This window comes from Talpa occidentalis, unplaced genomic scaffold (assembly GCF_014898055.3).
Source record: "Talpa occidentalis isolate TD23 unplaced genomic scaffold, MPIMG_talOcc4v2.1 talOcc4.10, whole genome shotgun sequence".
In the NCBI taxonomy this organism is placed as follows: domain Eukaryota; kingdom Metazoa; phylum Chordata; class Mammalia; order Eulipotyphla; family Talpidae; genus Talpa; species Talpa occidentalis.
Window position 1 is genome coordinate 35,410,937 of NW_023600993.1, and position 26,056 is coordinate 35,436,992.

At 55.2% G+C, this 26,056-nt stretch overlaps 1 protein-coding gene across 2 annotated transcripts in view; it reads right to left on the reverse strand.

Annotated features, from left to right (window-relative positions):
• Window positions 1-26,056, reverse strand: part of CACNA2D2 (calcium voltage-gated channel auxiliary subunit alpha2delta 2) — a 134,907-nt gene that overhangs the window by 25,599 nt on the left and 83,252 nt on the right. For both annotated transcript variants that reach the window (XM_037529639.2, XM_037529631.2), the window contains exon 4: window positions 5,932-5,991. In XM_037529639.2, the coding sequence (XP_037385536.1) occupies window positions 5,932-5,991 (60 nt within the window). The remainder of the gene's footprint in view (window positions 1-5,931; window positions 5,992-26,056) is intronic.

Sequence of the window (26,056 nt, forward strand, 5' to 3'; positions counted from 1 at the left end):
GGTCTTCAAATAGGAGTGATGAGCAGATATACGCTCCCAAGTGTCTGGCTGTCAACAGCAAGCACAGCCCTTATTCTATGTGGCAGAAGTCACTTTGGTCACCCCTTGCCCAGGCCTGGCTAGGCGCCATTTGCTGTGTGACCTCAGGGTGACATTGTTCCCTCTCTGAACTCAAGCTCCTCATGCTCAGGGAAGGGGTTGGTCCTGGAGACTGCCCAGGTGATGGGGCTGGGGCGTGGTGTGAAGTGATGGTGCTGGGCTTTGCCGGGAATCCCAGTTATAGGCTTGTCTCCCATCAGAGGTCTGGGGGTGCAGGCCAGTGGCTGGACCTGTAGGCATAGTTCAAGCACTCTAGAACACTGAATGCATGCCTGGCACCATGCTTGGGCAAGATCACAACCTCTTGAATGTAAGACTGAAGGTGACTTGATAGTTTTGGTCTTCTGAGGCATCCACTGCATCTAGCGCTCGACACTTACTGTGTTACAGGGTTCTGTGACCAACAGCCTGTAACCTCATCACACAGACCAGGACCCTACACAGGGGTAGGAAAGGCTTCTACCCCCGGCTTCAACCCACCTTCCCAACTCAACTGCAACCCTCCTGCCCACCCACCAGTCCTGGAAGATGGGCACCCAGGTGGCCCCGGGCGGGGGCGGGGCCCAGACTCCTAGGTGCTGGGCCTTTCCCTGTGCTCTGTGTTCTGACCGAAGCGCTTAATGAAAGCTGACATTACATCAAACACAATAAGGAGTTTCGGTTGATGAAGATCATTCCTGAACACACAAACCCATTAAACCAAGGGGAAAAAATATCAATTCAACACACTCGCTGGTGAAAAGAAAATGTGATTTGTTATCTAAAAGGGGGTTATAAACACGGCTCTGATGCGCTTTCCCTCCGTAATGAAAACAGGCGGGTGCTGTGGGAGGACTGCAGATTAGGACACGGGGCTTCGCTCACCAACTTTTTAGGCAAACCATCTGCAAGGGCAGGAAAGGGCATGGGTGGGGGTCTGTCCCTCTTAGGCCCCAGGTTCCCCTCAGAGGCTCGGCCACCCCTCCAGCTGCTACACTGGATCCCTTTCTCCATTTGTCCTGCTGTTTCACAGTTTCACTGGAGGATCGGATTGGTGGCATCAGAGACACAGGGGGAACATGCTATACAAGAGGATTCAGGCCTCTGCAGACTATGAGTGAGGCTCAAGAATCTATTTCTTCTTCCCAGGGGCTCAGCTGCAGGGTAGGCAGGACTCTCTCCCATGTTTCCTGACTTGAGAAGGCCAGTTCCTGGCCTCCTTGGAAGAGAGTAGCATGCGATGGTGGTGGGCAAGTTCACGTGTGTGAAAGTACGTCGTCAACACAGCTGCGGTGGCTATGCTTAATGTGACGTGAAGCTGAGGTGCGGCAGATAAAGGCCATTTGTACTGGAGTGGGGGTGGTCCCTGGAAAGGCTTCTGTGTGGTTTTGGCTCACGCAGTGCCGCAGTGTCCACTACTGATGCCCTGTCCACTAGGTAAACCACAAGGAGGCAGCGCCTCCTACAGATGGCATGCAGAGATCTTGGCAAAGGGTTCTGGCTTCCAATCCTGAACCTGTGAGAGCTGGGATCCCGAGTAGTCAGTGGGCCCCAGGGCCCCATAAGGATGTCCCAGGTTCACCCCAATCCCACTGACAAGGCAAGGGGTGCCTGTTGAATCTTGTAGCCTCAATGAGGCTTTACCTTGGGGTCTTGATTTCCCACTTATAAAAACAGGATGATAATGACTCCTCTGAGGGTGCTAAGAGAACAGAGAGCTGGGCCACCCCATGCAGGGGGGGTGGTGGTGGTGGTGCTTATGTTTGCAACGCCACAGTTGACAGTTGGGGTCTGAGTGTGGAGAAACCCCTTGGCTGGGGTGAAATGGAAATCCTTAATGTTTCACATTAAGTATCCACACCCTTGACACTCCTTTCTGTTACTTGGTATTTTAGGGGCCACTTCGCTCAAACTGGGCAGGGGAGGAACCACCTCTCTGAGCTCACACACATGCCCTCCCTCGCCCACGCTGTGTGGATTTGTGTCCACAGATGACACATGAGGGGTAGGCCTGGGAGGATCCACACAACTCTTGGATAGATGACACATACATTCTCCTTATCTGACAATGAGAACAAGAGAGGGATCCCCCAACTCCCTGGAAAGTGGGAAATGGTGAGGAAATGAACACAGGGTGAATGTGGGGAGCAGTGGTGGCATCTATGGTTAGTGCTGTGGAAGGTGGCTGCTGTGACCTGCCAGACCTGGCTGCCGGCTGCCCATCAGGCCCCTGGGCAGGGCCCAGGCCAGCCACCCGGCTGAACTAGTCAGGACGCTTGGCCTTCCTGCCCTGGCTCACTGCCAGCTCAGCTTAGCTCAGCCAAGAGGACTGTTTTCTGAGACAGCCGTCTGTCGCCGGCTTGGCGGAGAGGCAAGCAGTGGGCCCGATGACTGGGGCAGACCTCAGGCGGAGGAGGCCACCTGTCCTGCCCAGCTGGGTCCCCTGGCCTAGCCCCACCTTCACAGCCCTCCCTTTAGAGTCCTAGAGTCACCTCTCCTCTCAGATTCCCAGAGTAGAACTGCTTCCTTCACTAGATGCCCAGGGCAGGGCTTTGTCTCCTGCAGGCCCTGGTGTTGGCACTGAGGCCCAGGACCAATGGCTTCTCCTGCCTCCCTCACCCATGCTCTGTCCCAGCTCCTCCCTAGTGGCAGTTTTGGTGGCAGATAACTCTGGCACAGTGAGGTGCTGGCTCCAGGCAGTGTCCAGCAGGTGGACCATCTTCATCCACCCTAATTGCAATGGGCACCAGAGCACATGCTGCCTGCTCACTAGGGCCATTGTTTTTTGGTGCCCAAGGGGTGGGACAGGGCTGGGACTCTGGATCCCCTGCCCGTGACAAGGCCAGGTGTGTGGGGTAATGACCTAGGACTAGGGAGGGGAGCAGGGGTCTTCATATCCAGACATCTCCCCCTTGCTCTCTTGTCCCAGTTCTGACTCTACAGGTTCCAAGATTCCCCAATTTCCTGAGCTGGTGCTGATGGTTATGCGTGCGCGTGTGTGCGTGTGTGTGTGTGTGTGTGAGGACACCACTGATCATTTCTCAGAAGTCTGAACACAGAGGGCCCCAACCGTCCTGGTTAAGCTGTGGATCCCAGTCTGGTCTCATGGACCGTGTCTCCTCTGTGACCAGGACTAGGTGCCACCCTCCCCATCTCAGAGGTAAAAGACTGAGCTCCAGCTGCTCCTGGTCACTCTGTTCAGAGAGCACCCAACGGGCACAAGCATGGTAGTGGGCAGTGCTGAGTGAGACCTAGAGGGGCTTTGCATGAGGCAGACACGTGAGCCCACTGGGACACCGCCCGGGGGAGCCTGTGCTGGGAGCTGTCTGTGATGAGGTACCAAAGATGGGCACTGTTGGCAATGGGGTCTAGTCCTAGGGTAGGGGCTGAAAGAGAAACCCCACACAGTTAACTGGAGGATAGTCTTTGCCTTTCTAAAGGAAGGGCATTCCCGAGGGAAGACCTGGCTTGCATAAAGGACCTAATTTTGAGGCTGGGGTCGTGACACAGGCCAGGTGGCTCTCTTGAGTACTGGGGAGGAACGTTGTTCCTTAGCTGTTGCTTTCTGAAGGTCACTGGGAAGGATGTGGTTTCAAGGGTGGGTAGTGGGCCTGCAAAGGACAAAAGCATTGCCCATTCCCCAGTCTCAAGTTCCTGTAGCCTGTGGCATGCACAGTACCCACCTATAGCTGCCACCAGCTCCCCCTGGCAGACCAGGCAGGGCCGGCTGGTATACTGGCTGATGGGCCATCATCAGTCTGGCAGCCTGGGCAGCAGTCATTCCAGGGAATAACAGGGTCCTAACACTGCAGTTGGAAAGGAGAGGCAGCTCTACTCTGCCCAGACACTGGTGGGACAGATGGGCTGCAATGGTGGTGAGCACTGGGCAAGCAAGGCTGGGCTAGTCAGAGCCCATTCCTACCTTATTTCCGGTCAGGAGCACCCAGGGCCCATGAGGTGGTGTGACTAGCTAGGCCACACACCATCACCCATTTAGCACCTACAAAGCCTAATATGTGCACCATGCTCTCACACGGCATGTCTAAGCCGACTGGCAGCACCAACGCCAGCCAGTCCTTTGCCACATGGAGAAGCTGATGCCCTTGTCTGGGTCCCCTACACAAGCAAGTCTTCAAGCAACACCAGTCTCACTCTGGCCTTCCATCACGCAAGCCCCACACTGCCCACGCTGGCCTGGGATAAGCTGTTCCTGACTCGGGAGTTGGGAGTAGCTGACAATCAGGGATCTGGCAGGATGACCCATGGAAAGCATGGGTTTTCTTCAGAGTCAGGGAGAGAAAACAGACGTGGGTCCTGGATTGAGAGAGAGGGTGGGTCCTTTCATCCTCTGTTCCCTGATTCCTGTGCTTGCTCTCTGGTGCCTGCTCTGCCCGCCTGTCGGGGTGGGAGGGGAAGCACATAGGAACAAATGAAGCGGGGAGCAGGGGTAGAGGGTGCTCGGTGCCCAGAGGAGGAGAGGCTGAAGGGCAGGGTGGGTGCAGCTGCACCAGGAAAGGGCAGACAAGCTGCAGACAAGCAGGAGGAATAGAGGGCATTTGGGCGAAGGGCTCAGAGGCCTGGAGTGAGGTATTAGCGTGGCTGGGGCACAGGATGAGGGCAGGGAGGAAAGAGACCAGCAGGGGAGGCCGATCCTGCAGACTTAGGGCTGGGCATCACCCAGCTCCCACATCGCAACAAAAGAATGCCAAGGTGCAGGCTAGGTGTGGCAGGGCTCAGAGTGGCCTGGGGGGACTGGGGAGGAGCAACAGCTTTAGGTGGCCTGGATCACAATAACAGGTCACCTCAGGGAGGGCTGAATATTCTGGGCCTCAGTTTTCTTATCAATTAAGTAGGATAATCCTATCTCCCTCCCAGAGATCCAGATCTAGGGCCAGAGTGAGTCAGGGCCTGTCCCAGTGCCTCCATATTGGTCCCCTGGTCCCAGAGGGCAGCTCTCGGTGCTCCTCCCTGTGTTTAGCAGAGAGCCAACCAGGAGGCACGGCCCAGAGAGCCAGGCTGCTGTGCAGGCCAGCGAGTCCTGTCAGCTGGTCTGGTCCCTGGGGGTTCTGCCATCCTTGGCATCGGAATTCCCTGAATCTGGGAGGAACCCTGCCTCAGGTTCTCTTCCAGCTTACAATGACCCTCTGAGCCTCTGGTCTGACAGAGAGGGTGTAGGTATATCCAGGCCCACTAAGTCAAACACAGCTGCCTGAATTGGTGAGGGCTACCTGGGTTTGATGTTGGGCAGTGGCCTTCCCTCCCCTCCCCCACATCCTGGCCCCCCTCACCCCCAGAAGAGCTCTATGCCAGCTTCTCACACTGCACTCCCTCGGTGCTGGAGCCCCTTCCGAGCTCTACTGGTGGGAGGAGAGGCTTGTGGCCGTGGCAGCCTGGCCCCTGTCCCCAGGCCGATGGCCTCCTGGAAGATGGGCTACCGCACAGAGAAGTCCTGCCAAGGGGGGTTTGAGGCCCCTGCTCCTGCACCTCTTCCAGGTCAGTGTATTAAAGTCTCTGAAAAGAACCGAAGCCAAGAGGTGCCAGGAGCTCTTCAAGGAGTCTGGAGACCCCACAGCCACCAAGGAGTCACCAACCTTGAAGAGCGTCACTCAGAGCAGCCTGTCCACCCACAGGGACTCTACAGCTCCTCTGGGGTGGAATGAGTCTCCTATCTGCAACCCACGTCCCAGTCCCCAGCCACAAATGTTTGTTGAAAGTTTGACAGAGGTTCCCGGCTCTACCCCACAGAGCCCTTGGCACCCTCCCAGCAGGTCTGGGAAGACTCCCCTCCCCCACATTCACATTCACCCTCGGGTGGGCAGGGCCTAGGGGTTGGGAGGGCATGGCAGTTCTTACCTTGATATTGTCCTGCCAGCGATGGGCTTTCTGGAAGCCCTCTGCAGCATCAGCCAGTCTCTGAGGGAGAGAGCAAAAGGAGGTCAGGCTGAGGAGGGCCTGTGTCCACCCCAAATCCTTCTCCATCCCAGGACTCCCTGGGGCCAGGCTGGCTCAGACTCCCTTCCCCCTTCCTGCTGGACCCTCAAGATGGCTTGGCCCCAGACATTTCCCAGCTTGCTGTGTGCGCCCTTTCCCCATCCACAGCTGCTTCACAGGAAAGATGAGGCACAAAGTGAGGTGAGAGCATCTCCATGGGACTCCCTGTCCTTCACCTCAGGTAGCTCTCTTGTCCACTGGATGGAAGGGGGACTCCCACTACACAGCAAGACCCAGATTCTGGAATCAAGCCCCACTGCCATTCTCTACCTCATAGAAGCCAGAGTCACCAAGAAGGCGCTCCCCAGCAAAGAGTAAACCATAACAAGTGACAGAATGTCTCACTGACATATCTTTGACCCCAGCTTGCTCAGGGCCCAGCAGGAGGTGTCCACAGCCCACCTCTGTCCAGCCAGGCCAGAACTCTTCAGCTGAACTCTCCAGCTTTCCTAAGCCCCTTCCCAGCAGAGGTGCCCAGATCTCCTGGCCACAGGAGCCTGGTCTGGCCTTTGGGGCTGTTTCCTTCTCCACAGAGACTCCTGTGCCTGTAAGCAGAGTGTGTCCATGCCATCTACACCTTGTTATTAGCCAAATCTGGTGCCAGACTGTGCTGAGTGTGGAGATGTGGCAGAGCCCTGGCCTCTCACTGTCCAGAGAGGGAGACACACACAAAACCAGGCAGAACGACCAGGGCAAGAGGAACCACTGTGCTTCTGGAAAGCTCAGTGCTGTGGGAAATTGATACACAAGGGAAGGCTTCCTGGAAGAGGTCTGGGACTTGGCCACCCTCAGGGCCTGACTGCCAGCTGCCCAGAGACTCTTTTCCGTGGATACTGTCCCTCCAGGAAGTCTTGGGGCTCCAAGATGGGACTAAGCCTGAGTCCTAGGCCGTGAAATCTGTTAGCCTTCCCTGGCGATGATGACTAACTGGCCATCTACTCATGCCAAGTGCTTCCCCTGGCCAGCCACGCATCATGTGTACTTGTCACCATTCACATTGTGCCTGACACTCCTCTTTGGGTGAGGACATCCAGGCAAAACTGAGCAGACTGCATAAGGTCACATAGTGAGTCCAGGTCAGGCTGGGATCCTGAGCCTTGTCCTCACCACAGCATTTGCCCTGCCCTGTCCATGGCCAAGGTCTGAAGGCACGGTCCACAGGGCCCACCTGCCTGGGTGAAGTTGGGGCGGCTGTGGTCTCCCATCCCCTCCTACTCTGTCCCATGGTCCTGCCTCTAGGTCTCTAGCCCCAACTCAGAAGGCCTGTTCTTGAGGTCCTGCCTGCTCTTGAGGTTCTGGTGTTCACGACACTATGCTCCCAACCACCAGTCAGGCCTGAAGTGGCACAAGGTCCCAAAGGGAGATTCTAACAAAGCATGGCAGCTGTCCACTAGGACACAGAGACCAGCTTTCCTTCCCTCCTGGCAAGAAACAATGTGTGTGTGTATGGGGGGTGTGGTGGCTTGTTGGGACTCCCTGCAGAGCTTGACCTCCACCAGGCGGTTAGAGAGGCTGTCCAGAGCTACCCCACTCCTGCTAGGCCTGGATCCCCCTCCTCCTCAGGCCAAGAGTGCTGAATGCTGGGAAACTATGAGACTGGCAGTCCTGCGAACAGGGCAGGGAATTCCCCCTCTCTTCACAGTGTGAGTCCCTCCTGGCTTCCACTTCCCTCTCCTGCTATCCCACCTTTTCAGGCCTCATGTGCCTGTACTCCAGGAACCACAGGCCTCTCTATTCCTACATCTTGCCCCTCCTGAGTGCCTGGACATCTTCCTGGGATGTGAACTCACAACATCCCCTTTTGGAGTGAGCCTGGGACCACTGGCCCCTCTTTGATTTCACTCCCACCACCTACTATCTGTCCCTAGCCTAATCTCTGTCCTCCCCCAGGCTCCTTTCTCCTCCCTTGCCCTGCATCTTCTATTCTCCATGTTACCTGGAGCCCTCGAAATGTGGATCAGATCATGTGGCCAGCCCCGTTCCCCCTGCCAACTCTTCAGCAGCTCCCTATTCCCTGCATATCAAAGATGAAGTTTTTATGAAGTCCTGAAAGGTCCACCTGTGCCCATCTCCTGTCCCTCATTTTCCATCCTGGGCCTCCCCTGAGCCTAAGCCACACCTTAACCCCACTTCAACCCCGATGAGCCTGCAGCAGCCTTCCATGGAGGTCATCACAGTGTGACATGTTTGGCGAACAAGATGTCACTGATGTTACTTGAGCACCTACTATGCAAGCTCAGCACCTGGCCTGGGTGAGAGGGAGCACCCTTGGGGTCCAGCCTTGGGCGGTCACTCCATGCCTCCATGCCCCCTTTCCTTGCCCAGAGGCTGGGGCAGGTGTGGGAGCAATCTGACCAGGTCCCTTGCCACAGAGTTGATGGGTTTATAAACACTAGTGGAAGTTGCCAAACTGGGCCATGGCCTTGAGGAGCTGTCCTCTCCTGGATCTACCTCCACCCTGGCCAGGGGTTACCAGCTCCTTCATGTTCTCAGGGTTCAGCTCTGACCCTGGGATTCACAGGCACCAGGCACACGGCAGATGCCTGCCAGCCTCTCTGGCTCCCTAGCTTAGCAGCTAAGGTGAGGGAGACCCAGGGAGGGAGGGCCCCAGCAGCCAGCCTCCTTGAACTCATGGAGTCCCACGGGCTCGAAGGCCCAGGTCAGCCCGCTGACTCGTGAATAACGGAGTTGCAATAGCCACAGCGAAAGGATTACTTTTAATCCTCAGTAACGATCAAGCCATTATTATTTTTTCGGTGTTACAGATCAATCAGTCCATCCCCGGGCGCTGGACGTGTGGAAACTGCTAAACACATAGGCCTGGTGGTGTGGGAGGAAGGGCAGAGGCAGCTGAATGGAGGCGGAGTGGGCAGGCTGTGTCTGTACATAGTCTGTGGGCCTGGGGAGGAGGTGGGAGAACTGGGGTGACCTACTGGCACACGTGAGGGGCCCTAAGTGGGAATCAGAGCCTGGACCCTGCAGCCCTGGCCTGGGTTCAAACCCAGGCTTCCTCGAGCACATGGCTTTCCCTTACCCCCGGGCCTTAATTTCCGGTCTGCATATTGGAGCTAGTAGCTGCGCCGACTTAGAGGGAGGGAGGCTCTTGCTAGCCCCCTTGCTCCAAGCCCCAGAATCTGTGCATCAGGGTCAGTCCCCTGGAGTTTCTCTTGTGGGCGTCAAGCTAAAGCCCTTGCCCATCTCTTTCTGCCTGGGACATGGGCCCCATCATCTCATCCAGCTCTATTAGTCTATCTGGAAGCCTCCATTGCTACTTAGCTCATGAGACACTCCCCTATGAGACACTCGCACCTTCCACTCCTGTCTCCCCGTTCAGACCTGCTCCGGGCTGCCCAGAAGATGGGCTTGCAGCCCTGCCTCCACCCTGCCCAAGGTTTTCCCTCCTAGGGTTTCCTCCCACCTCTTTCGGGTCTTCCCGATGCCCTGGGTAGAGAAGGAAACTGAGGCACAGAGGTGAAGGGAGAACCTACCAAGTGTCCCTGTGGGCACGGACAGAGGTGGCCACAGCTCAGATGTCTCCAGGACTCTCACTTGTCTGGGGAGAGGTGCTTCCTTCCCACCCCTGACCCTGAACTGCTGCTCCTTAGAGCCCCGCTCACCCCCAGGTCTTTGGTTCTCCTGCTACCAGGACCCTGCACCCTCTGCTCCCTCCTTGTCCATTCTCACCCAGACCCCTCTAGCCTGGTGACCCCTCACCTTTGAGGGGTTAGTTTAGACTCCTCTCCTTCTACCCCTCCCTGACTCCTGCCAAGCCTCTGTCTGCCCTGATCGTGGCCCTCAGAGAAGCCTCTATCTTATCTGCTCTCTTTCTTGAGCTCTGAGTTGGCAGAGGCTGTAAAGGGCGGCTGTTGCGTTTTCAGTACCCCGGCTCCTTGCACATGGTAGCTGGACATCTGCTAAATCAAGGTCAGACTGTCTCTGATGTGGGTAGAGGTCTGGGTTTGAGTTTGACTCTACCTGGCCAGCTGTGTGCCCCCAGGTGTGTGGCTTAACCTCTCTGAGCCTCTTTTCCTCATCACATCTTGGAGGGTTAGGGCTGCCACTGAAAGTGACACTGCCGTGAAGTGGCTGCTGGCCCAGCCCGTGATGTTGCGGCTGGGGCCAAGGTGTGGTGGGATTACTGAGCCGGGATGCTCACGGCCAAGTCCATCATGATAACAGCGGGCATTTCAGAGGCAATTATCAGAGAGTTTCACTTAACAATCAATTTCCCTCAGCTTGGAAAGCTGTTCTTACTGGAAAAGGCATGAAAGAAAAGGACTAGTGATGCGCTGGGCTGGGGACAGAGCTCCCCTGGGGAGCAGCAAGACACCTTCCAATTTCACTAAGTTAAATTGCCGTGTAACACCACCACAGTGGGTGCCCCTCTGAAGCTAACCCCTGGAGGGGAGGGCCCTACTGCATGCTAGGAGGGGAGAGGCTGGGTGTGGGGAGCTGGGCCTCTCAGCCTTTTCCACCCTCTGTGAGGACCTGCTCCATCCCCCAGGCTGGTTGACCCCATTTCCCCCCACCCCTTCCTCCCCTAGGCCACTCCTCTTTCTTCCAACACCCCCTTACCTGGGAGTCCCTCCCCCCACACCTCCCCATGCTGGCCTAGCCTGAAAGGGCCTGGGGAGCAATAACCCGTCAGTCAGGATTTGTTCTGTGCAGTCCAGAGGGAAAAATTGTACAAGTTTTTTGGCCTTAATTAGTTATAGCTACTCCCTCTTCTAAGAGGATATGAGAGGCTTAGGATGAAAGGCCTTGAACTCGTGGGGCCCAGGATATTGAGATCTGGGCCCTGGGGGCTGAGCCAGCAGAAGCTGTGATGGGGGCTCTGAGGAGGAGGCAAGGGGCAGAAAAGTCTCAGCACGGAGCAGATGCCACGAGAGCACTGGCTGAGGGTCGCTGGGAAGGCGATGACGACAGGATGAATCAGATACTACCCTTGGCACCTGCCTCAGACCAGGGCTTCACCCATGGGCTCAGTTAATGCAACAACAGGCAAAGGACTGTTACCACAGCCCCTGCCCTCCCATCCCATGCCTAGCACTGAGGAGCGGGCTCTTTAGCTCCTCCTACTTTTGTGGCTCGGAGCATTTGTGTCAGTGTTGGAGGTCCTTGGTGAGGATGTGGTGGGGGGATCAGGCCCAGGTTACCAGCGCTGCTAGACAGGGAACATCCAGGCAAGGACCAGGTCTGGGCAAGTGGGCTTGGCTGGCTGGGTTCACGTGCCCCACCTGCCTCTCAGAGTGGTTCTTTTGCCCTTCCCCCAAGAAGGGGGATTAGTAACTGGCCTCCTCCCTGATGCTGAGCCCACCCTCAACCTTAATGTCACTGGGTCCAGATTCTGCAAGGGGGTAAGCACAGGGTGCCAAGCAGCCCCTGTCTAGCCCAGCACCACTGCCACTGCCATCCTTCTTCCCTCCTATACCTCCGGCCCCGCCCCCCGCAGGCTCTGTATTAGCTCTGTATTGTGCACTGATAGATACTAAATACAGATTTCCAATTTCCAGAGCTGTTATGGTCTAATGAGTAAATAATATACATATTTAAAACTGTCGAAAAACATATCTGCATAATTAAAATATCTGCATAATAATGAAGCAAGATGCAGCTTAGTAAGGAGGGATCTGGAGCCCCAGGGCTGACAACAGGGGTAGATGAGCAGGCAGGGTGGTGAGGGGTTCCTGGCTCTGGGGGGCTCTCCTTCCTGCCACCTCAGCCTGAGAGGGCATTTGTCTGTCTGTCCACTCTTGCTCTAGGCAGGTACCAGGAGAACCCCAACTTGACCCCATCCTTGCACAACATGTGGCCTGGGGAGCCACACGTGTGGGCAGACTGCCTGCAACATGAGCTGTGGCTGCCTGCGTGACCCTGACTGCAGTACATGGTGTGCTGAGTGTCATGGGCACGACCTCGCACACCAGGACCTTCAGAGGCATGTGATTTAGTGGGTTCACACACGCGTGGAGCAGGCTGACGGGGACCCATGACTTACGAATGGCAGGTGGTGGAGCCACTAGCGGCTTTGCCTTCCCGTTAGGTGTACTGCCAACACCAGTGCTTCCTGGGCAGAGCGGACACTTGCCCTTGCCTTCCTGGCTTCCCTGCACTTCTTTCTGAGGTCTCCTTCGCCCGTCCCTGTTCTACGCTGCATACCTTTGGTGTCTATCAGGACACACCTGAGCTCACCCTTTTCTGCATTAACAGTGCTCCCCGCTTAATGCTAAAACAACTGCTAAACAAAACAAACAGCCAAACTCCAAACTAAAATCTCAGCAACTAAAGCTGCAGGGAAAATAACAAGCACCCCGAATCTACAAAGGGCGCCAGGGAAGCCATCACGTGGGGCCTGCACTGTTGTCGGCCACGACAGGCTCCCTGACCTTCTCCCTCACCAGCTGCACTGTGTCCTCCACGAGCTGATAAAAAAATTAGTAAAATGGATTTTTTCTTTTTCAAAAAAGGTCAGGATACATGTAACAGGGAAAAACTCATTCCCGTTGTGGTTCCCTTCTGGAGGGGGGCACCCGCCTCACCACCCCCGGGCCTGGGCTTGTTCACCCCCCGAGGCCATCATGGGCTTGGGGATTGATTCCTGTACTCCTTAGTCCTGCCAGTATTTCAATTTCCCAGGAAAACTATGAAGTAGCGAGGGTGGCTGGTGATGAGGGTGGACATGGGGTTGGGGAATCTGGTGCTGAAGAGAGGTGAACTGCAGAGCAGACAGGATTCCCAGACCTCCCTGGGCACCCAAGGACCTGGCGATGCTGTCCTCTGCCGTGGGAGGACATTTAAGTAACCCACTCTCTTACTGTGGGTACATTACCAGAAAGTGGACGTTTTCACACCAGGAGCGGATGGGTCATGAACGCGGAGACACTGCTTCCCAGGGAGGAAGGAAGGGGGAGTGGCACTCGGTGGGGACACAAGTTCCACTGGCTTCACTGCTTCAGCTGGACCCATGGTCGATTCTGAGAGCAGGACTCATGTGTCATGGGAGTAAAATGCGCGAACAGAGCAAAGGACAAGGACAGGGACACTCCCAGGGGCCCGCCTGATTTATACAGCGGTTTTTATAGAAAGCGCAGATTCAACTCACACAGGGCTGCTTCAGGAGGGGGTAGACATGACCCCGGATGGCCAAACACTGGGGCGGAGGTCAGGCTCTTGGGACCCTGCCCTAGCCCACCACTGCTGCTCCTGGGTTCCCTGCTGAGCACCTGTGAGAGGCTCCCCGATGAGAAATAAGTCAGTGAGTCCACACTGGGCTTGGCCTGGAGCCAGTCAAGTGGAGGCATCTCACCCCAAGGAACAAGAGCCGAGGGTTGGGCCATGTGGACCCCACAGCTGCTGGGGCTTGTTCCAAGATTCTGTTCTTCCCAGTACAATCCCTCAGAGGCTCAAATGGGTGAGGGCCCTACCAAGATGGCACCCCCTCACCCTCACAGGAATCCCACACATTTCTCAGGTGATTCAGTCCTTGGTGAGTCAGTGGAATTTCTCCTAATTTTGCCAGTTTTGTCAGCTTTCCTCCCACGGAATTATGACCCAATATAATTCATCAAAGTTCTTTCATCCTTAAAAAAAAAAATGCAGATAGTCAGGTGCCCTGTCAGGCTGTTGGTCATTCTCTGCTTAGAAGAGTACGGACATGTCATCTATTCAAGTCTGCCACGGAACACAGCTGCCTCTTCCCCTCATCAGGCCACCTTCCAGGCACATAGGTGTGGCTGTGTGTGCTTATGTGTGACAATGCCCACCCCACTTGCCCTGCCACAAAGGCTGGGAGGCCTGAGTGCTTGGGGCTTGGTGGTGGAAACAATGTGTAATTTAGGAGGCATTATCCTTATTTCTCTGGCCCCAATCTCTCATCTGTATCATGGGTCCAAGGCTGTGGACTCACCCTGGGATTGGAGACACATCTCAAGTCCTGGGTTGCTCTTCCCCTCAGCCTCACACCAGGGATCACCTTGATGTCTCTGACCTTGACTGACTTGCTCCCTTTAAACTCACGCTGGTGGGTCATCCCTCTCCTCAGCACCGCCTTTGTCCTATGCTCCGAGCACGCCCTCCAGCCTAGCTCTGCCCCAAGCAGGAACTAAAGGCCCATTTGCGTGTCCTATTTAACCAGCCTGACCAAGCGGGGTCATCACTTTACTAAGGTCACTTCTTGGGAGTTGCTACAAAGCCCCCTGCTTCCTCTTCCTCTTTTCTCAGCAGACCTCTCTAGAGCCCCTCCCCCAACTTCAGTGCTTAGGATGAGATCCTATGACCCACACTTCCACACCTTCAGCCTCCCAGCCACTCCCCATGGCCCCTGATCTCTGCCCAGTACTACCCAGGTGCCCTGACCATAGCTCCCTTTCTCATTGCCAACATTCACAAGACACTGTGTGGTCTGGCCTTGCTACCCCACATTCTCCTACCACGTTCACTAAACTCTGCCCTTCTGCCATGCTTGGGTTCCCTGATCTTATTTGTGCTGTTTTCTAAGGCTGGACTGCCCTTCCCTTCCCCTCACTGGTCCACTCCTCCTCACCCTTTAGAGTCAGTGTCCATCTACTCCAGGAACCTGGCACTCCTGCCAGGATGGGTTTTCAGAATCCCCTGTGGTGCCTCTATCACGCTGTGTCTGACTCCCCCTCCCAGATGTGGTTTCTTGAGGGTAGGGAGTGGATTCATGGGTCTGGGAGTCCCAGTGCTGGGCACAGACCAGTTCAGCCCAGAAGTAAGACATGGTCTCAGACTCCCACTGTGGCCAGTGACCCAGTGGGTGGTGTGGTGTGGGAGGGAGGAGTCAAAGGTCCCTTTAGGGCCTAGTGACTTAGAGGTCTGGGTTTCTCTGGGATGGAGACAGCAGAAACCAGGCCAGAGGCAGCAGGGAATGACGAAGAGCAGGGATCCAAGATGGTGCAGAGGTAAAGGTGTGGGCAGGATGAAGCTGAGTTTAAGTATGTACTGCACTGTGTACTCCATGCAGAGGGATTCAAGGGGTTGCTGTGGGTCTGAACTGCTGATGTCAGCTCTCCCAACTCCACTCTGAACTTTGTGGAAATGCATCCACCAGTGCCACCCCGCTGCTGCCAACTCAATGAAGTCAGATCTGGAAGCAAAAAGGCACTGGGGCCCTGCTGGAGGGAGAGACGGGGGATGATGGATGCAGGCCCTCACGTGGCCAGGTCAGCCAGGTTTTGGGTCCCTGGGGAGTCCAGCACACTCTACTAGTTCGTTCTCATGACACATTCTAATACCCTCTTCTAATAAGTTCCCTCAAGTGCCTCTATGCTCCGCCATGACTTAGGGATGGGACACAGGAGGGTGTCAGTTCCAGCGGGAAGGGTTGATGTGACCTTCTCTATTTGTTTGTCAACAAATGCTTGTTAAGTACCCACTGTGTGCCTGGCCTGTGGCAGGCATGATGAGGTCAGTAAGCAGTATAGACAAGGCTCCACTCCCACGTGGTGTGCCATCGGGAAGTTCTTCTTTTTATCCTACCTTTCTTCCTACTGCAATTCAGACCTGCTATCATGGGCACAGAACTTGACAGAGGCCTCTGCAGCAAGAGCTGCGTGAGGTAGCAATTTCACTGACAGAATTTAGGAGTGCCAGGAGGCCCCTCTGCTATGAAATGTATTTTCATCTGAAAGCTGAGCCTGAGCACATTCTACCAACTGGAACAGCAGAGCTGCCTGTGAGGACAGTAGCGCCCAAGACCCACTCAGCCGCCATGCTCCCTTTCCATGATGTTATTTTTATACTTTTTCCTAAAACACAGCCTTAGCGGGCCCTTCTCGACTCTATTAACATTAGGAATCTAATCAGTAATCAGGCAGCTCATAATTTTCTGATTAGCTCTGATTAGGCCCAACCTGGGGGGGGGGAGAGGGGAGTGGGACATTGAGGAGGAAGGCGGGGCTGGAGGGGCACTGGGACGTGCCTGATGGGGCACTGGCCATGTTGGATGGAGAGCAGGAGTCTCTGGCTCCACTGTCTTCTATCCTGGGGGTGGGCCTGAGGTGGAATCTTGGGTTGTACTGGGTTGGAGGTGTTACTTGGGTCAGAGTGCAAGGGCATCAGGGAGGAGGGCCCTGGCCCACCTTGCAGCAGGGTCCTCAGGGCAGATTGGGCTCACACTTTCAGAACCATGGACAGAGGTGAAAGGGCCAGGCAGGACAGCATAAAGGGGCCAGGTTTAGGAATTGACCTGGGTCTGGTCTGCGCAGGGCCCCTTTGGTCACAGCCCAGAAACGATCCCAAATGTAGCCTGAGTGATGGTGACAGTGATGACCACGCTTAGAGGCTGCAAAATGTGATTTGACAGGGAGGACCCGCCCTGGCCACTCTAACTGAGCACGCTGTACAGAGGGCCTGGATTGATGATTGTCATCTCAACCTGGAGATGGTGAGGTTGGGGGTTCCACTGCATGGTGGGGGAGCTAAAGCATGGAGGGACCACCCAAGCAACAGAGCCAGTTAGGGCTAGATCTTGGACCCATACTGAGGCATCCTCCAGGCCTGTGGTCTATTTTTCATCTTTGTAACACATAGTGAGAACCATGATGCCAGCCAAGTCAGATCTCCAAGGCCAGCCATACATCCCTTCATCCTGGCCTATCCCTGTTCCTGGCTGACCATGAAGCCCTGCCCATTCCTATCCAGTGGCCCTCCCTGCAGACCCAGACTCCTCAGAGTCATACCTCAGAGTCTTGGTCAGATCAGGGTGTGAGTGGCCTGCGCCCCTGGTCTGGATCATAGGTCACCACTCCTGGTTGGATGCACCATCCAGATGACCTCTGATAAAATGCACAAGACTGTTGGAGGAGACGTGCACAGCTAATGCCATGCAAATTGGCACGAAGGCAATCAGTCTGACTCTAAAAGCTGCCCCACCGGCCGCAGGCTGGCTCATTGTCTTTTCTGTCAATTTGCATCTCATTACCCAGAAGGCTGTGCTTACTGGAGGTTAAAAAAAAAATGAGAGTCAAGCAAGCCCACCGCATCCTGTCTTAGGCTAGGAAACAGCCTATGAGTGTGACAGGGCTGCTTGGTGGGCTGCCCCAGGAGGCACACTCCACAGGGAGCCCTGCCAGCCCTGTCGCCTTCATCATCTCTGCTACACCACAGTGTTACTCTCATCACCACTCTCACTGTTACCTCCACCGTCACTACTGATTCCCCTTAACCACCGCCAACATTCCCCTTCACCACTACCACAGTCACCTCTATCACTGCTGCCCAAATTATCCTCATCACCCTGGCACCACCACCATCACCACTGCTCCCATCGTCACTGCCGGTGTTATTCTCATTACCACTAGCACTGTTATTCCCAGCTGTACTCCCTTCACCAATCATCGATGTCACCCCCATCACGCTCATGTTCACCACCAGCACCTCCACAATCACTACCCTTATCCCCATCAGCACAGTCACCAACACTATTACTATCATCTCCACCTACACCATCCACCATTAACTCCATTACCACCATCACCTTTACCACGACCACCATTGCTCCACTAGGGCATCTCTGCCAGCACCTTAGGTCTCCTCATGATGACCAACACTGCCACTGCCCTCGCCATCACCTGCCTCGTCACCTCCATGTCCCTGAGGAAAGTCTGATGAGCAGGCAGAGACCACTCATTCTTTATCTTTCTGGCCATCACCTGCCAGTGTCATCGGAAGGTCAGGGAACATGTAGACAGATGATCCAGTGATCACAGAGCCAAGATGGGCCTGGACACTGATGCTTATCACTGGGTGTCCCAGGAAAGAGACCCTCAGGCCAGGCTGTGGTGTGGGAGTGCTTTCCACTCTGGCAGAGCCCTGGGAGAGAGGGGCTTAGTTTATATCCCTGATCAGTGTCTACAGTGTTCCGTGGGGCAGGGCTGGGAGCTGTGTGTACAGTAAGGGAGACTGATGCCCTCGCTAAACCTTCATTACTTCATCCCTAAAATGGGGCTTCTCTAGCCTTGAAATCATGATGGGAGGAAGCTAAGCACCCATGACTCACCTGAAGGTCAGATAAAACCTAAGAGGGAGTGTGGTTAGATCAAGCTGGGAGGGCTTCCCAGAAGAGAAAACAGCAGACCACACTTGAAGGATAAGGCCAGAGGGAGGAGAGAGGGGAGGGCGTTGCCAACAGGAGTCTCGGTGGGCAGAGCTACAGAGGTAGGAGAGAGCAAGATTCTCTGTGGGGAGAGGAAGCAGTGAGTGCCAGGGCAGCTGATGCAGGCTTGGCTCCTTCCCAGCCTCCCGCCATCCAAGGTGCTCATTCTCGTGTGATTCACTCCTTGCTTCACACATTCTAAGCTCTACGAAGCCCGATGGTTATTCCCATTCCACCGACAAAGACACCAAGGCAGAACCAAGAAATAGGGGCCTTACAGAGGTCACCCAGAAGAGTGGGAAGCCACGCCAGATCTTTCCACCCCAGGCTGTGACTCCACTGAGCATGGATGCCCGACATCTTGCTCTACTGCTGCCTGCCGGCTTTGGTGGCAGCAGCATGGGCCCCATCTGGGACACAAAGCCGGGCACTGACTAGCCTGGGGGCGATGCTGGGGTCTGGGCAGAGGCGATAGGCAGACAAAGGCCTGGAGGTGGAGGGTGGGGTGGGCATAGCATGGCTGCCAGGTGGAAACGCCCAGGGTAAAAGCCGCTCTGAATACTGGCTGCATCCCGCTGCTGCAATCAGCCTCGACACTTGGTTATTACGAGGAGTAAAGGCGGCCGGCGGGACAGCTGGAGCCTTGGCGACAACATTTAAGGCGTTTGTCAGAGCCATGGGACACGGGCTGCCAGGCGCTAATGGCTTCTACTTGCTGCTGCCAAGTGAGAAGAGGGCGGGCCGGCGGAGGCGGCCTTGCTCCTGCCCGGGCCCCGTGCCTGCCTCATGCTGCGAGGCTGTTCCACGGCAGGTAGGGCCCACCTGGGCCTTACAGATGCCTAGCAACAGCCACAGAGCCACGGCACCAGCTGGGGAGGGTGGGGCAACAGACAGGCAGCACGTACCTGCCTATTTAGGGCATATTTGCCACCTCCATCTCTATTCATATTGCAGCCTTCCCTCCCCTTGGGACAAGAGCCTGGGAGTCTATTTTTTTCATCATGCTTTCTCCCAGGAAAGGGACTCCTAATCCCAGCTGGCAAAGGCCACCTCCATCCCTGATCTCAGTTGAAAGGTGGACTTTGTCTGGGAGACCCCTCCACTGATGGACACACAAGAGAGTCAGATCCATTCTGACTGGATGCGTTCAGCAATCCTGGTTTCAGATTTCCTCCCTGTGAAGTGGGAAAACGGCATCATGCACCCAGGGTGTCTGGCCGCATCCATGAGAAAACAGGACACTGAAGTTCTGGACACAAGGAGCCCCGTGGCACCCCGTCTTACTAGGAATGACTGGTAAGAAAGTCAGACTCGCCAGGAAGTGGGGAGGAGTGTGGACCCCAGGGTTGCCTGAAGAAGAGGGTTGTCATGGAGCAGAGGCCAAAACAAGGTACAGGGGAGGCTCAGGGGTTTTCCAGGAAGGAGAAACCCAAGGTGATTAGGTAGGACTTTGAGTAAAAAATGTTCCTGAAATATACAGCATTGGCAAGAAATTACTGTGCCTGGAAGTGCACTGGCAGGACATGGCACTAGCTCTTCCTGACTCATGTGTTGTCATGGGTGATGCCACCCAGCATCTACCCCAGCACTGGTCATTCATTCATTAATCCCCATGGCAGCCCCTACAAAGCAGGTCCATTTCCACTCCATTGACAGATGAGGAAACTGAACTCAGAGGTGATTATTCAGTTTTTCTGCACTCACAGCTCTGGAGGGGGGCTGTATCACTAAACCCCTCTTCCCATTTATTGATTCACCCGTGAGACACCCTGAGCCCCCTCTTAGGAGGAAGTAGCACTTTGATTGGCTGTGAATCAGACAGCAGGGGATGGGGAACACTCCGGGGCTGGGAGAGGGACCAGGAGACCTAGCTAAGCCTGAGCACCATCTTAGCTTCACAGCAAGACCTTGCACTTGTCCTGCCTTGTGGCCTCTGAGTTCTTGTCCCTTTACCAGGGCATAAACTGAGGCTGGGGAGGTAGGAGCTGTGTGCCTTGTTCAAGGTCATCCCTCTCACCCACCCTGAGCCTTCTTCCACTTGGAGTCAGCCTCTAGCACTGCTGCCAGTCTCGGCCTGTGACCTCCCTGGCATCAGGGTTGGGGGTGAGGCACTGAGGTAGGTTTGTGTTCATCAATGCTAAAGGAAGCCGCACTGGGCTGTCTGGGTTTGAGATTGGACTCGGAGTGGCAGAAGGTTAGGACCAGGCCCATCCCCCAGGGAGCAAGTCTTGAGTCCCAGGCTGGCTGGCTAGGCCCCAGGGTAATCCTATCATGCCCATCCAGATAGGAAAAACCAAAGCTCACCAAGAGGTGGGACTTCCTTAGGGTGTGGGGTGAGCAGTGAGGCTGAAGTAGAACATGCTCAAACTCTTGCATCTACTTCCCTTCCTGAACCCACAGGAGTGGGGTGGGTCTTTGTGCCCCAGTGTCAGTCCAGCTTCAGCCCACCAAGATAGTCAAGGCTGATTCCCAGCCCACTGCTCTATCTGGCCCATTCCTGGGGTAGAGTGCTGACCTGAGGCCTTACCAGCACTCCAGAGACCTTTGTTGCTCCCCGGCTCCAGAACACCCTCTGCCCCTGAGAACCCCTGCATAGGAAAGGGAGGTAATCAGGGTCCCTGTGACTCCTATGAGGCCTTCCCTGAGGGAGGTCTGCCAAGAAGAAGGAAAGTTGGGATCTTTGGCCTTAGTATGGGGTGTGCAAGAAGGCCTCTTTCATCTGATGCTGTGTTAGACAGCTCTGCAGCCTGGGTGTGGAGGGCTCGGTTAGAGGAGAATGTGCACATGTGCACTGGATGCGGCCGCGCGTTGCATGCCAACATGCTCAGGCGCATTAGCACACGCTGTGTGGGCCCTCACATTCGTGTCCTGAGTTCACCTCCTAAGCCACCTCCTAAGGCGGGGCACTGCTAACTGCTGCTGTGGCTGGGTGGGGGTGGCTCCTGCACCCACAAGTCCCACCTCCTGTTCCTTCATGCCCAAGAAGACCCTTCTGACTGCCAGCTGCCTCATTCATGCCTAGTGGTCCCTCCTCCAAATTAACCTCAATTTGTCCTTTGGTTTGCCTTCCTCCCAGCCCTCACCCCAGGCTGTGGGCACTGTTTTATTTTACCCCAACTAACTGGGGTATGGAATAAATGACCCCCAGGTGTGCTCTTCTTTTTTTGTTTCAACAAAGATGTTAGTGGCCTCTGCTAGGTGCTGGAGACACAGGATGACTCAGTTCTGACCCCAGTCTCATGGAGTTCACAGTGAACTCCACCCCCACCCCTGCCCCCATAGTCACAAAGCAGCCAGTGCCAGGCTAGACACACACTTAGACCAGGAAATTGTATGCGCCAGTCCCGACCCAACTTCCCCAATACCTTAGTGCTGATGGTGATCACTTATGGGACCCACAGTCCACATGTGACCAACACAACCATGGGGAGGGGCGGGGGGCAAGGTGCAATGGGGCCATTTTTCAGAAGGCTCAGGACAATGTAGTGAGTACTCCAGGCTGCAAAGCTAGCAGGAAGAGGAACTGGGGCTCAAACCTAAATCCGCTCAGCTGCCCAGTTCAGCTCTGCAACATCAGCTCAGCTCTGGCCTCATCAGCTCTACCTGTGTGGCTGGGATCCCAGCACTCTGGCAGTCCCAGCCTGTGGCCCCTCGCACAGAACAGATGGGGCTCTGAGGCCTGGGGAGGAGGGACATGATCAGGGTCAAACTACAAATATCATGAGAGTTTCCCCTTAACACCAATGCACAGGAAGCCAGACTGGCTTCCAAGGGGAGGAGATCTAAATGTCTCATCTCCTTTGGTTAGAATACAAAGCACCGGTTTCCTACTTTCCTCTGGTTACCAGGAGGCTCAGAGTCAATCTGAGGTTCAACTAGAAAGACCAAGTGCCCAGTACTGAGGCTGTTCACCTTGGCTTTGTCTCGTCCTTATAATTCACATTCCACCTTTCATTGCATGTGCTTTTGTGAAGAACTCCTCGACATTCTGCTGAATGAATTGGGGAGTAAACCAAATTAAACTGTCCTTCCCACCCCACCCATTCTCTTCTCTTCCAAGAGGCAGCTAGGCCCATGGGGAGGAGCAGAAGGACACTGGGCAGGAATCAAGAGGTTCTCGTGCTCTGTGGGGGGATCAGGCAAGTTGCTCTCCCACCTTCAGTTCCCCCTTCCTGTACCCTTTTCCCCACCCGCACCCAGGCAGGGTGGGTTGCTCTGGGAGCCTAGACTGACTGAGGGCAGCAGCAGCAGCAGCGAGGCCCTGCTCTGAGCCACAGCCCTGCCAGTGGGTAGGTCGGCATCTGGCAGGCACAGCCATCTCCCTGGAAAACAAGATGCCTCTTATTGAGATAACGAATCGCTCCATTTAGATCCAAATTAACCTCCCCCAATTACCCCATTTTCTACCACATTTCACCAGATCGAAATCCCCTCTGCCCGCACAGCCGTGTGCCCCTCCCGCCCGCATTCCCCAAGCCATGCCTCGTCCCTGCTCAGCAGCCCCTGGAGGGTTGGCAATTGCGCCACATTTCTCTTTCTTCCTTTCCTTTTTTTTGGGGGTGGGGTGGGGGAAGGATTGGGGGATGGGGAATCTTGATGCAGCTGCTGCTCTGAGCAGTGGGAATTTTTATTTTATTTTTTTAGCTCATTTTTTGAAATAAGGATGCAATATGGGATCAATTTTTGATGACAGTGAAGTAAAAGGGGAAAATAGTAGCAATTTTCTCTTCTGAACATGCCCTATTTAATGGAAGGATGTCACGGTGGAGTTTTATCCAGAGGAGAGAGAGAACCTGGTTCCCAGGGACACATGGTCAATCAGAGAAGCCTGGCAGGATCTCAGCCAGGAGTGGCTGGGCATCTCCTCCCCTGCGTCCCTGTGCCTCCCATTTGGGTGGCTGTCAGGGCGTGGGGCTCTGAGCAGGGAGAGACAGAGGCTGCAGGGCTCCCGTCTTTTCCCGGGGCCCAGCTGCTGTGGTGGAGACTTCATCTACTCTGATCCAGCCCCAGGGTGGACCCTCCCCTCTTTGTGCTCTGTTGGTCTCTGGCTGCATCAGGATTCTAGAACTGGGACCCCAGGGAATCTGGTGTTAATTAGGGTTATAAAATCCTGTCCAGCTGCTGCTACTGCCTTTGTGTTAAACCTAGGGAGCCTGAAACTGGTGGGGATGGAGAATGATGGTGGCGGCTGGGAGGGGGAGGGGACTGGACACGCAGGGATGGGGTTGAATGAAGTGCTGAATCCTAAGCTGGCCAGGACCGGGGCAATAAGGGTATCCAGAAGAAAGGAGAGATAGGTTGAAGAAGAGGGCAGAAGTGAGGGAGTTTCTCAGGGGATACTACAGGAGGAAACGTCCCCCAGTGTTAGAGATAAACTGGAGTCACACCTGGGCTTGGCGGAGTCAGGAAGCCAGTCCTGCAGGAATCTTGGGACCCCCTCCTGGGCGTCCTGCTTCCCTGCTCTAAGTTGTCCAGGTGAGGTTGTGGTCCCTGGGTTGGATGGACTGGGAGGCCAGGTATCTGCCTGCCAGGGCCTCATCTCCACCAAAACACCATCATAGAGCCCCATGAAACCTGGGGCATTCCATAGTGGCTGAGCAGCACCTTGGCTAGCCGCAGGCCAGCCCTCCTGAAGTCCAGCCCCCCTGGCCATCTGTCTTTTGAGAAACCCCTTAGCTTGCAGTGCAGGGGCCAGGGACAGAATGAATTAGAGCCATCCTAGAACCCGAACAGCTCACGGCACACACACAGGCCTCCCAGGCGGCTCCTGACCTGCAAACAGCGTGCGGTTACACCGAGTCCCCGCACACCCGCAGAGCCTGCGGTTATGAAGAAGCTGGGAACATGTCTGTGCAAGCACAGCTCTTGCCCAGGTGTGCTCCTCACGGCTGACGACTTTGCTCTCAGTGAAAAGAACACTGGCCTCCCTGGAGCCTTTTTCCGTCCACCATCCTCAAGCCCACTAAACATATCAGCGGGACCTCCAAAGTGACCTTCAGAGTCCTCACTACAAGGTCAAAGCAGCTCTGGCAAGAAGAGTTCCCATTGCCTCCTCCGGGGTACCTAGAAACCAAGGGGCAAATGTCCAAAATGTCCGCAGAGCAGGTGGAGACACGGTAGGCTGGGCCTAGCGTCCACTGCCCGCCTGCCGACAGATGCCGCCCAAAGCCACGCCCGCTGCCTCCCTCCGCTCCTAAGCTGTGGCCCGGCCTCTGAAATAATTAGCAATTCTGCTCGACAAAATGCTGGCCCGATGGGATAATAAACTCCAACATCTGTCAGAAGAGCGAGCTCCTATGGAATTGCCAAGAGAAACATTTTTCTCCTCATTCAATTCGCATTTAAATCGAAAACAGCCCCTCCAAGTCTGCGCCAGGCCGGCGGCGCAGGGCTCCGGGAGCCCACAAGCTGTTCCCGGGCCTGCAAAGAGGCTTGGACGAGTGGCGATCACTCACTCAAATTAACAAATCATTTTATTTAGAAATGAAGAGAATTTGTAAGTGATGGATGGCTTCAGAGCTACTGAGGAGGAGGGGAAGTCAGTCATGAGTCCTGCTGCCATTCACAGCCCTACGTGCCCCTAGATGAAAGACCTCCTGGACAGGGGAACCAGTGCTCCCCATTTTCACAACCACCCAGGATGGCAGGCAGGGCAGGAATCAAGTGGCCATTCTGTGGTGGGAAACTTAGGCTCAATGAAGTGTCCAAGGTCTCCAGGTGCTCCTGCCAGCCTGAAAAGGACACAGGCCCTGCTCTCAGGGAGCCCACCAGGGCTGGCTCTGCCCCCAAAGCAGCCTCCCTGGCCTGCAATTCCACCTTGGGGTTGCAGGAGGTTCTGTGCAGACTACTGGGCTGGGCTAGATAAGGACAATCCTTACTTTATCCAATAAATTCTTGAAATAGGAGCCCTGGAGACTTCAGTTCCAGGCCCAGGGTCTGAGATCATTGTGTATACAATGAAGGATGAAGACTTGAACTACCAAGGGACTGCCCTGCTATGAGGACTTCTGAAGATCAGGTGCCAAATACTAACATACTAAAAAAAAAAGTTGATAAATAAGGCCCAGTCCTGGCTAGGTCCCTTCTTGGGTTTCCTCCGTGCCCACAGGTCTCCCATCCAATGCCTGCTCGTGCTCTGTCACTGTCTATGTGTGCTCATCAAGGACTTTGCTGGTCCTGCTGTTTTCCCCGCAGACTGTGCAGTCTCTGAGTAGGTACAATGCTGCTCTTTTCCTCCCATGGGCCCTAGTGCCCAACTCTTGGTACCTATTTCATGAATGAATGAATGAACGAATGAATGTCTGGCTGCACAGACATCTAGGTGAATGAAACAGGGCAGTTGCTCTCTGTGCTGGGCCTCATGCCACTTAACTTCTCACAGTGTGGTTACTATGGGGCAGGCACCAGGCTGGTTAATAAGGCTGCCACCCTGGGCCAGCTTCTCTTGAGGTCACCGTGGGGTCTAATTCCTCCCAAGTTCCTCCTTGGGCCAGGCTGGTCATAGGGGGCTGAGTGCATGGCCTACCTCTGAGACTTTCCCAGCAGTGAACGTCAGCAGCTGCTGAGATAAACCCAGAAATGCCCCTGGAAGGAAAAGAGGGGCTTGTGAGGGTCAAGAAGACAGAAGGCAGGACCAGAAGAACAAGGTAGGAGAGGAGGGATTCCCAGGAAGGGAGGAAAACCTAGATGAGACAGAGATGGGAGTGCTGGGGCTGGCAACAGAGGCCTGTCTGAGACTTATTTCTTTGGTAGGTCACCTTTGTGCAGGAGGCCCAGGGAAATGTTTCCTGCCACCAACAATTGTGACAGTGAGCTAGGAGACTTCGTCCACTATGGGAAGGCCCTTGCTCTGACTGCTGAGGCAGTGCCACT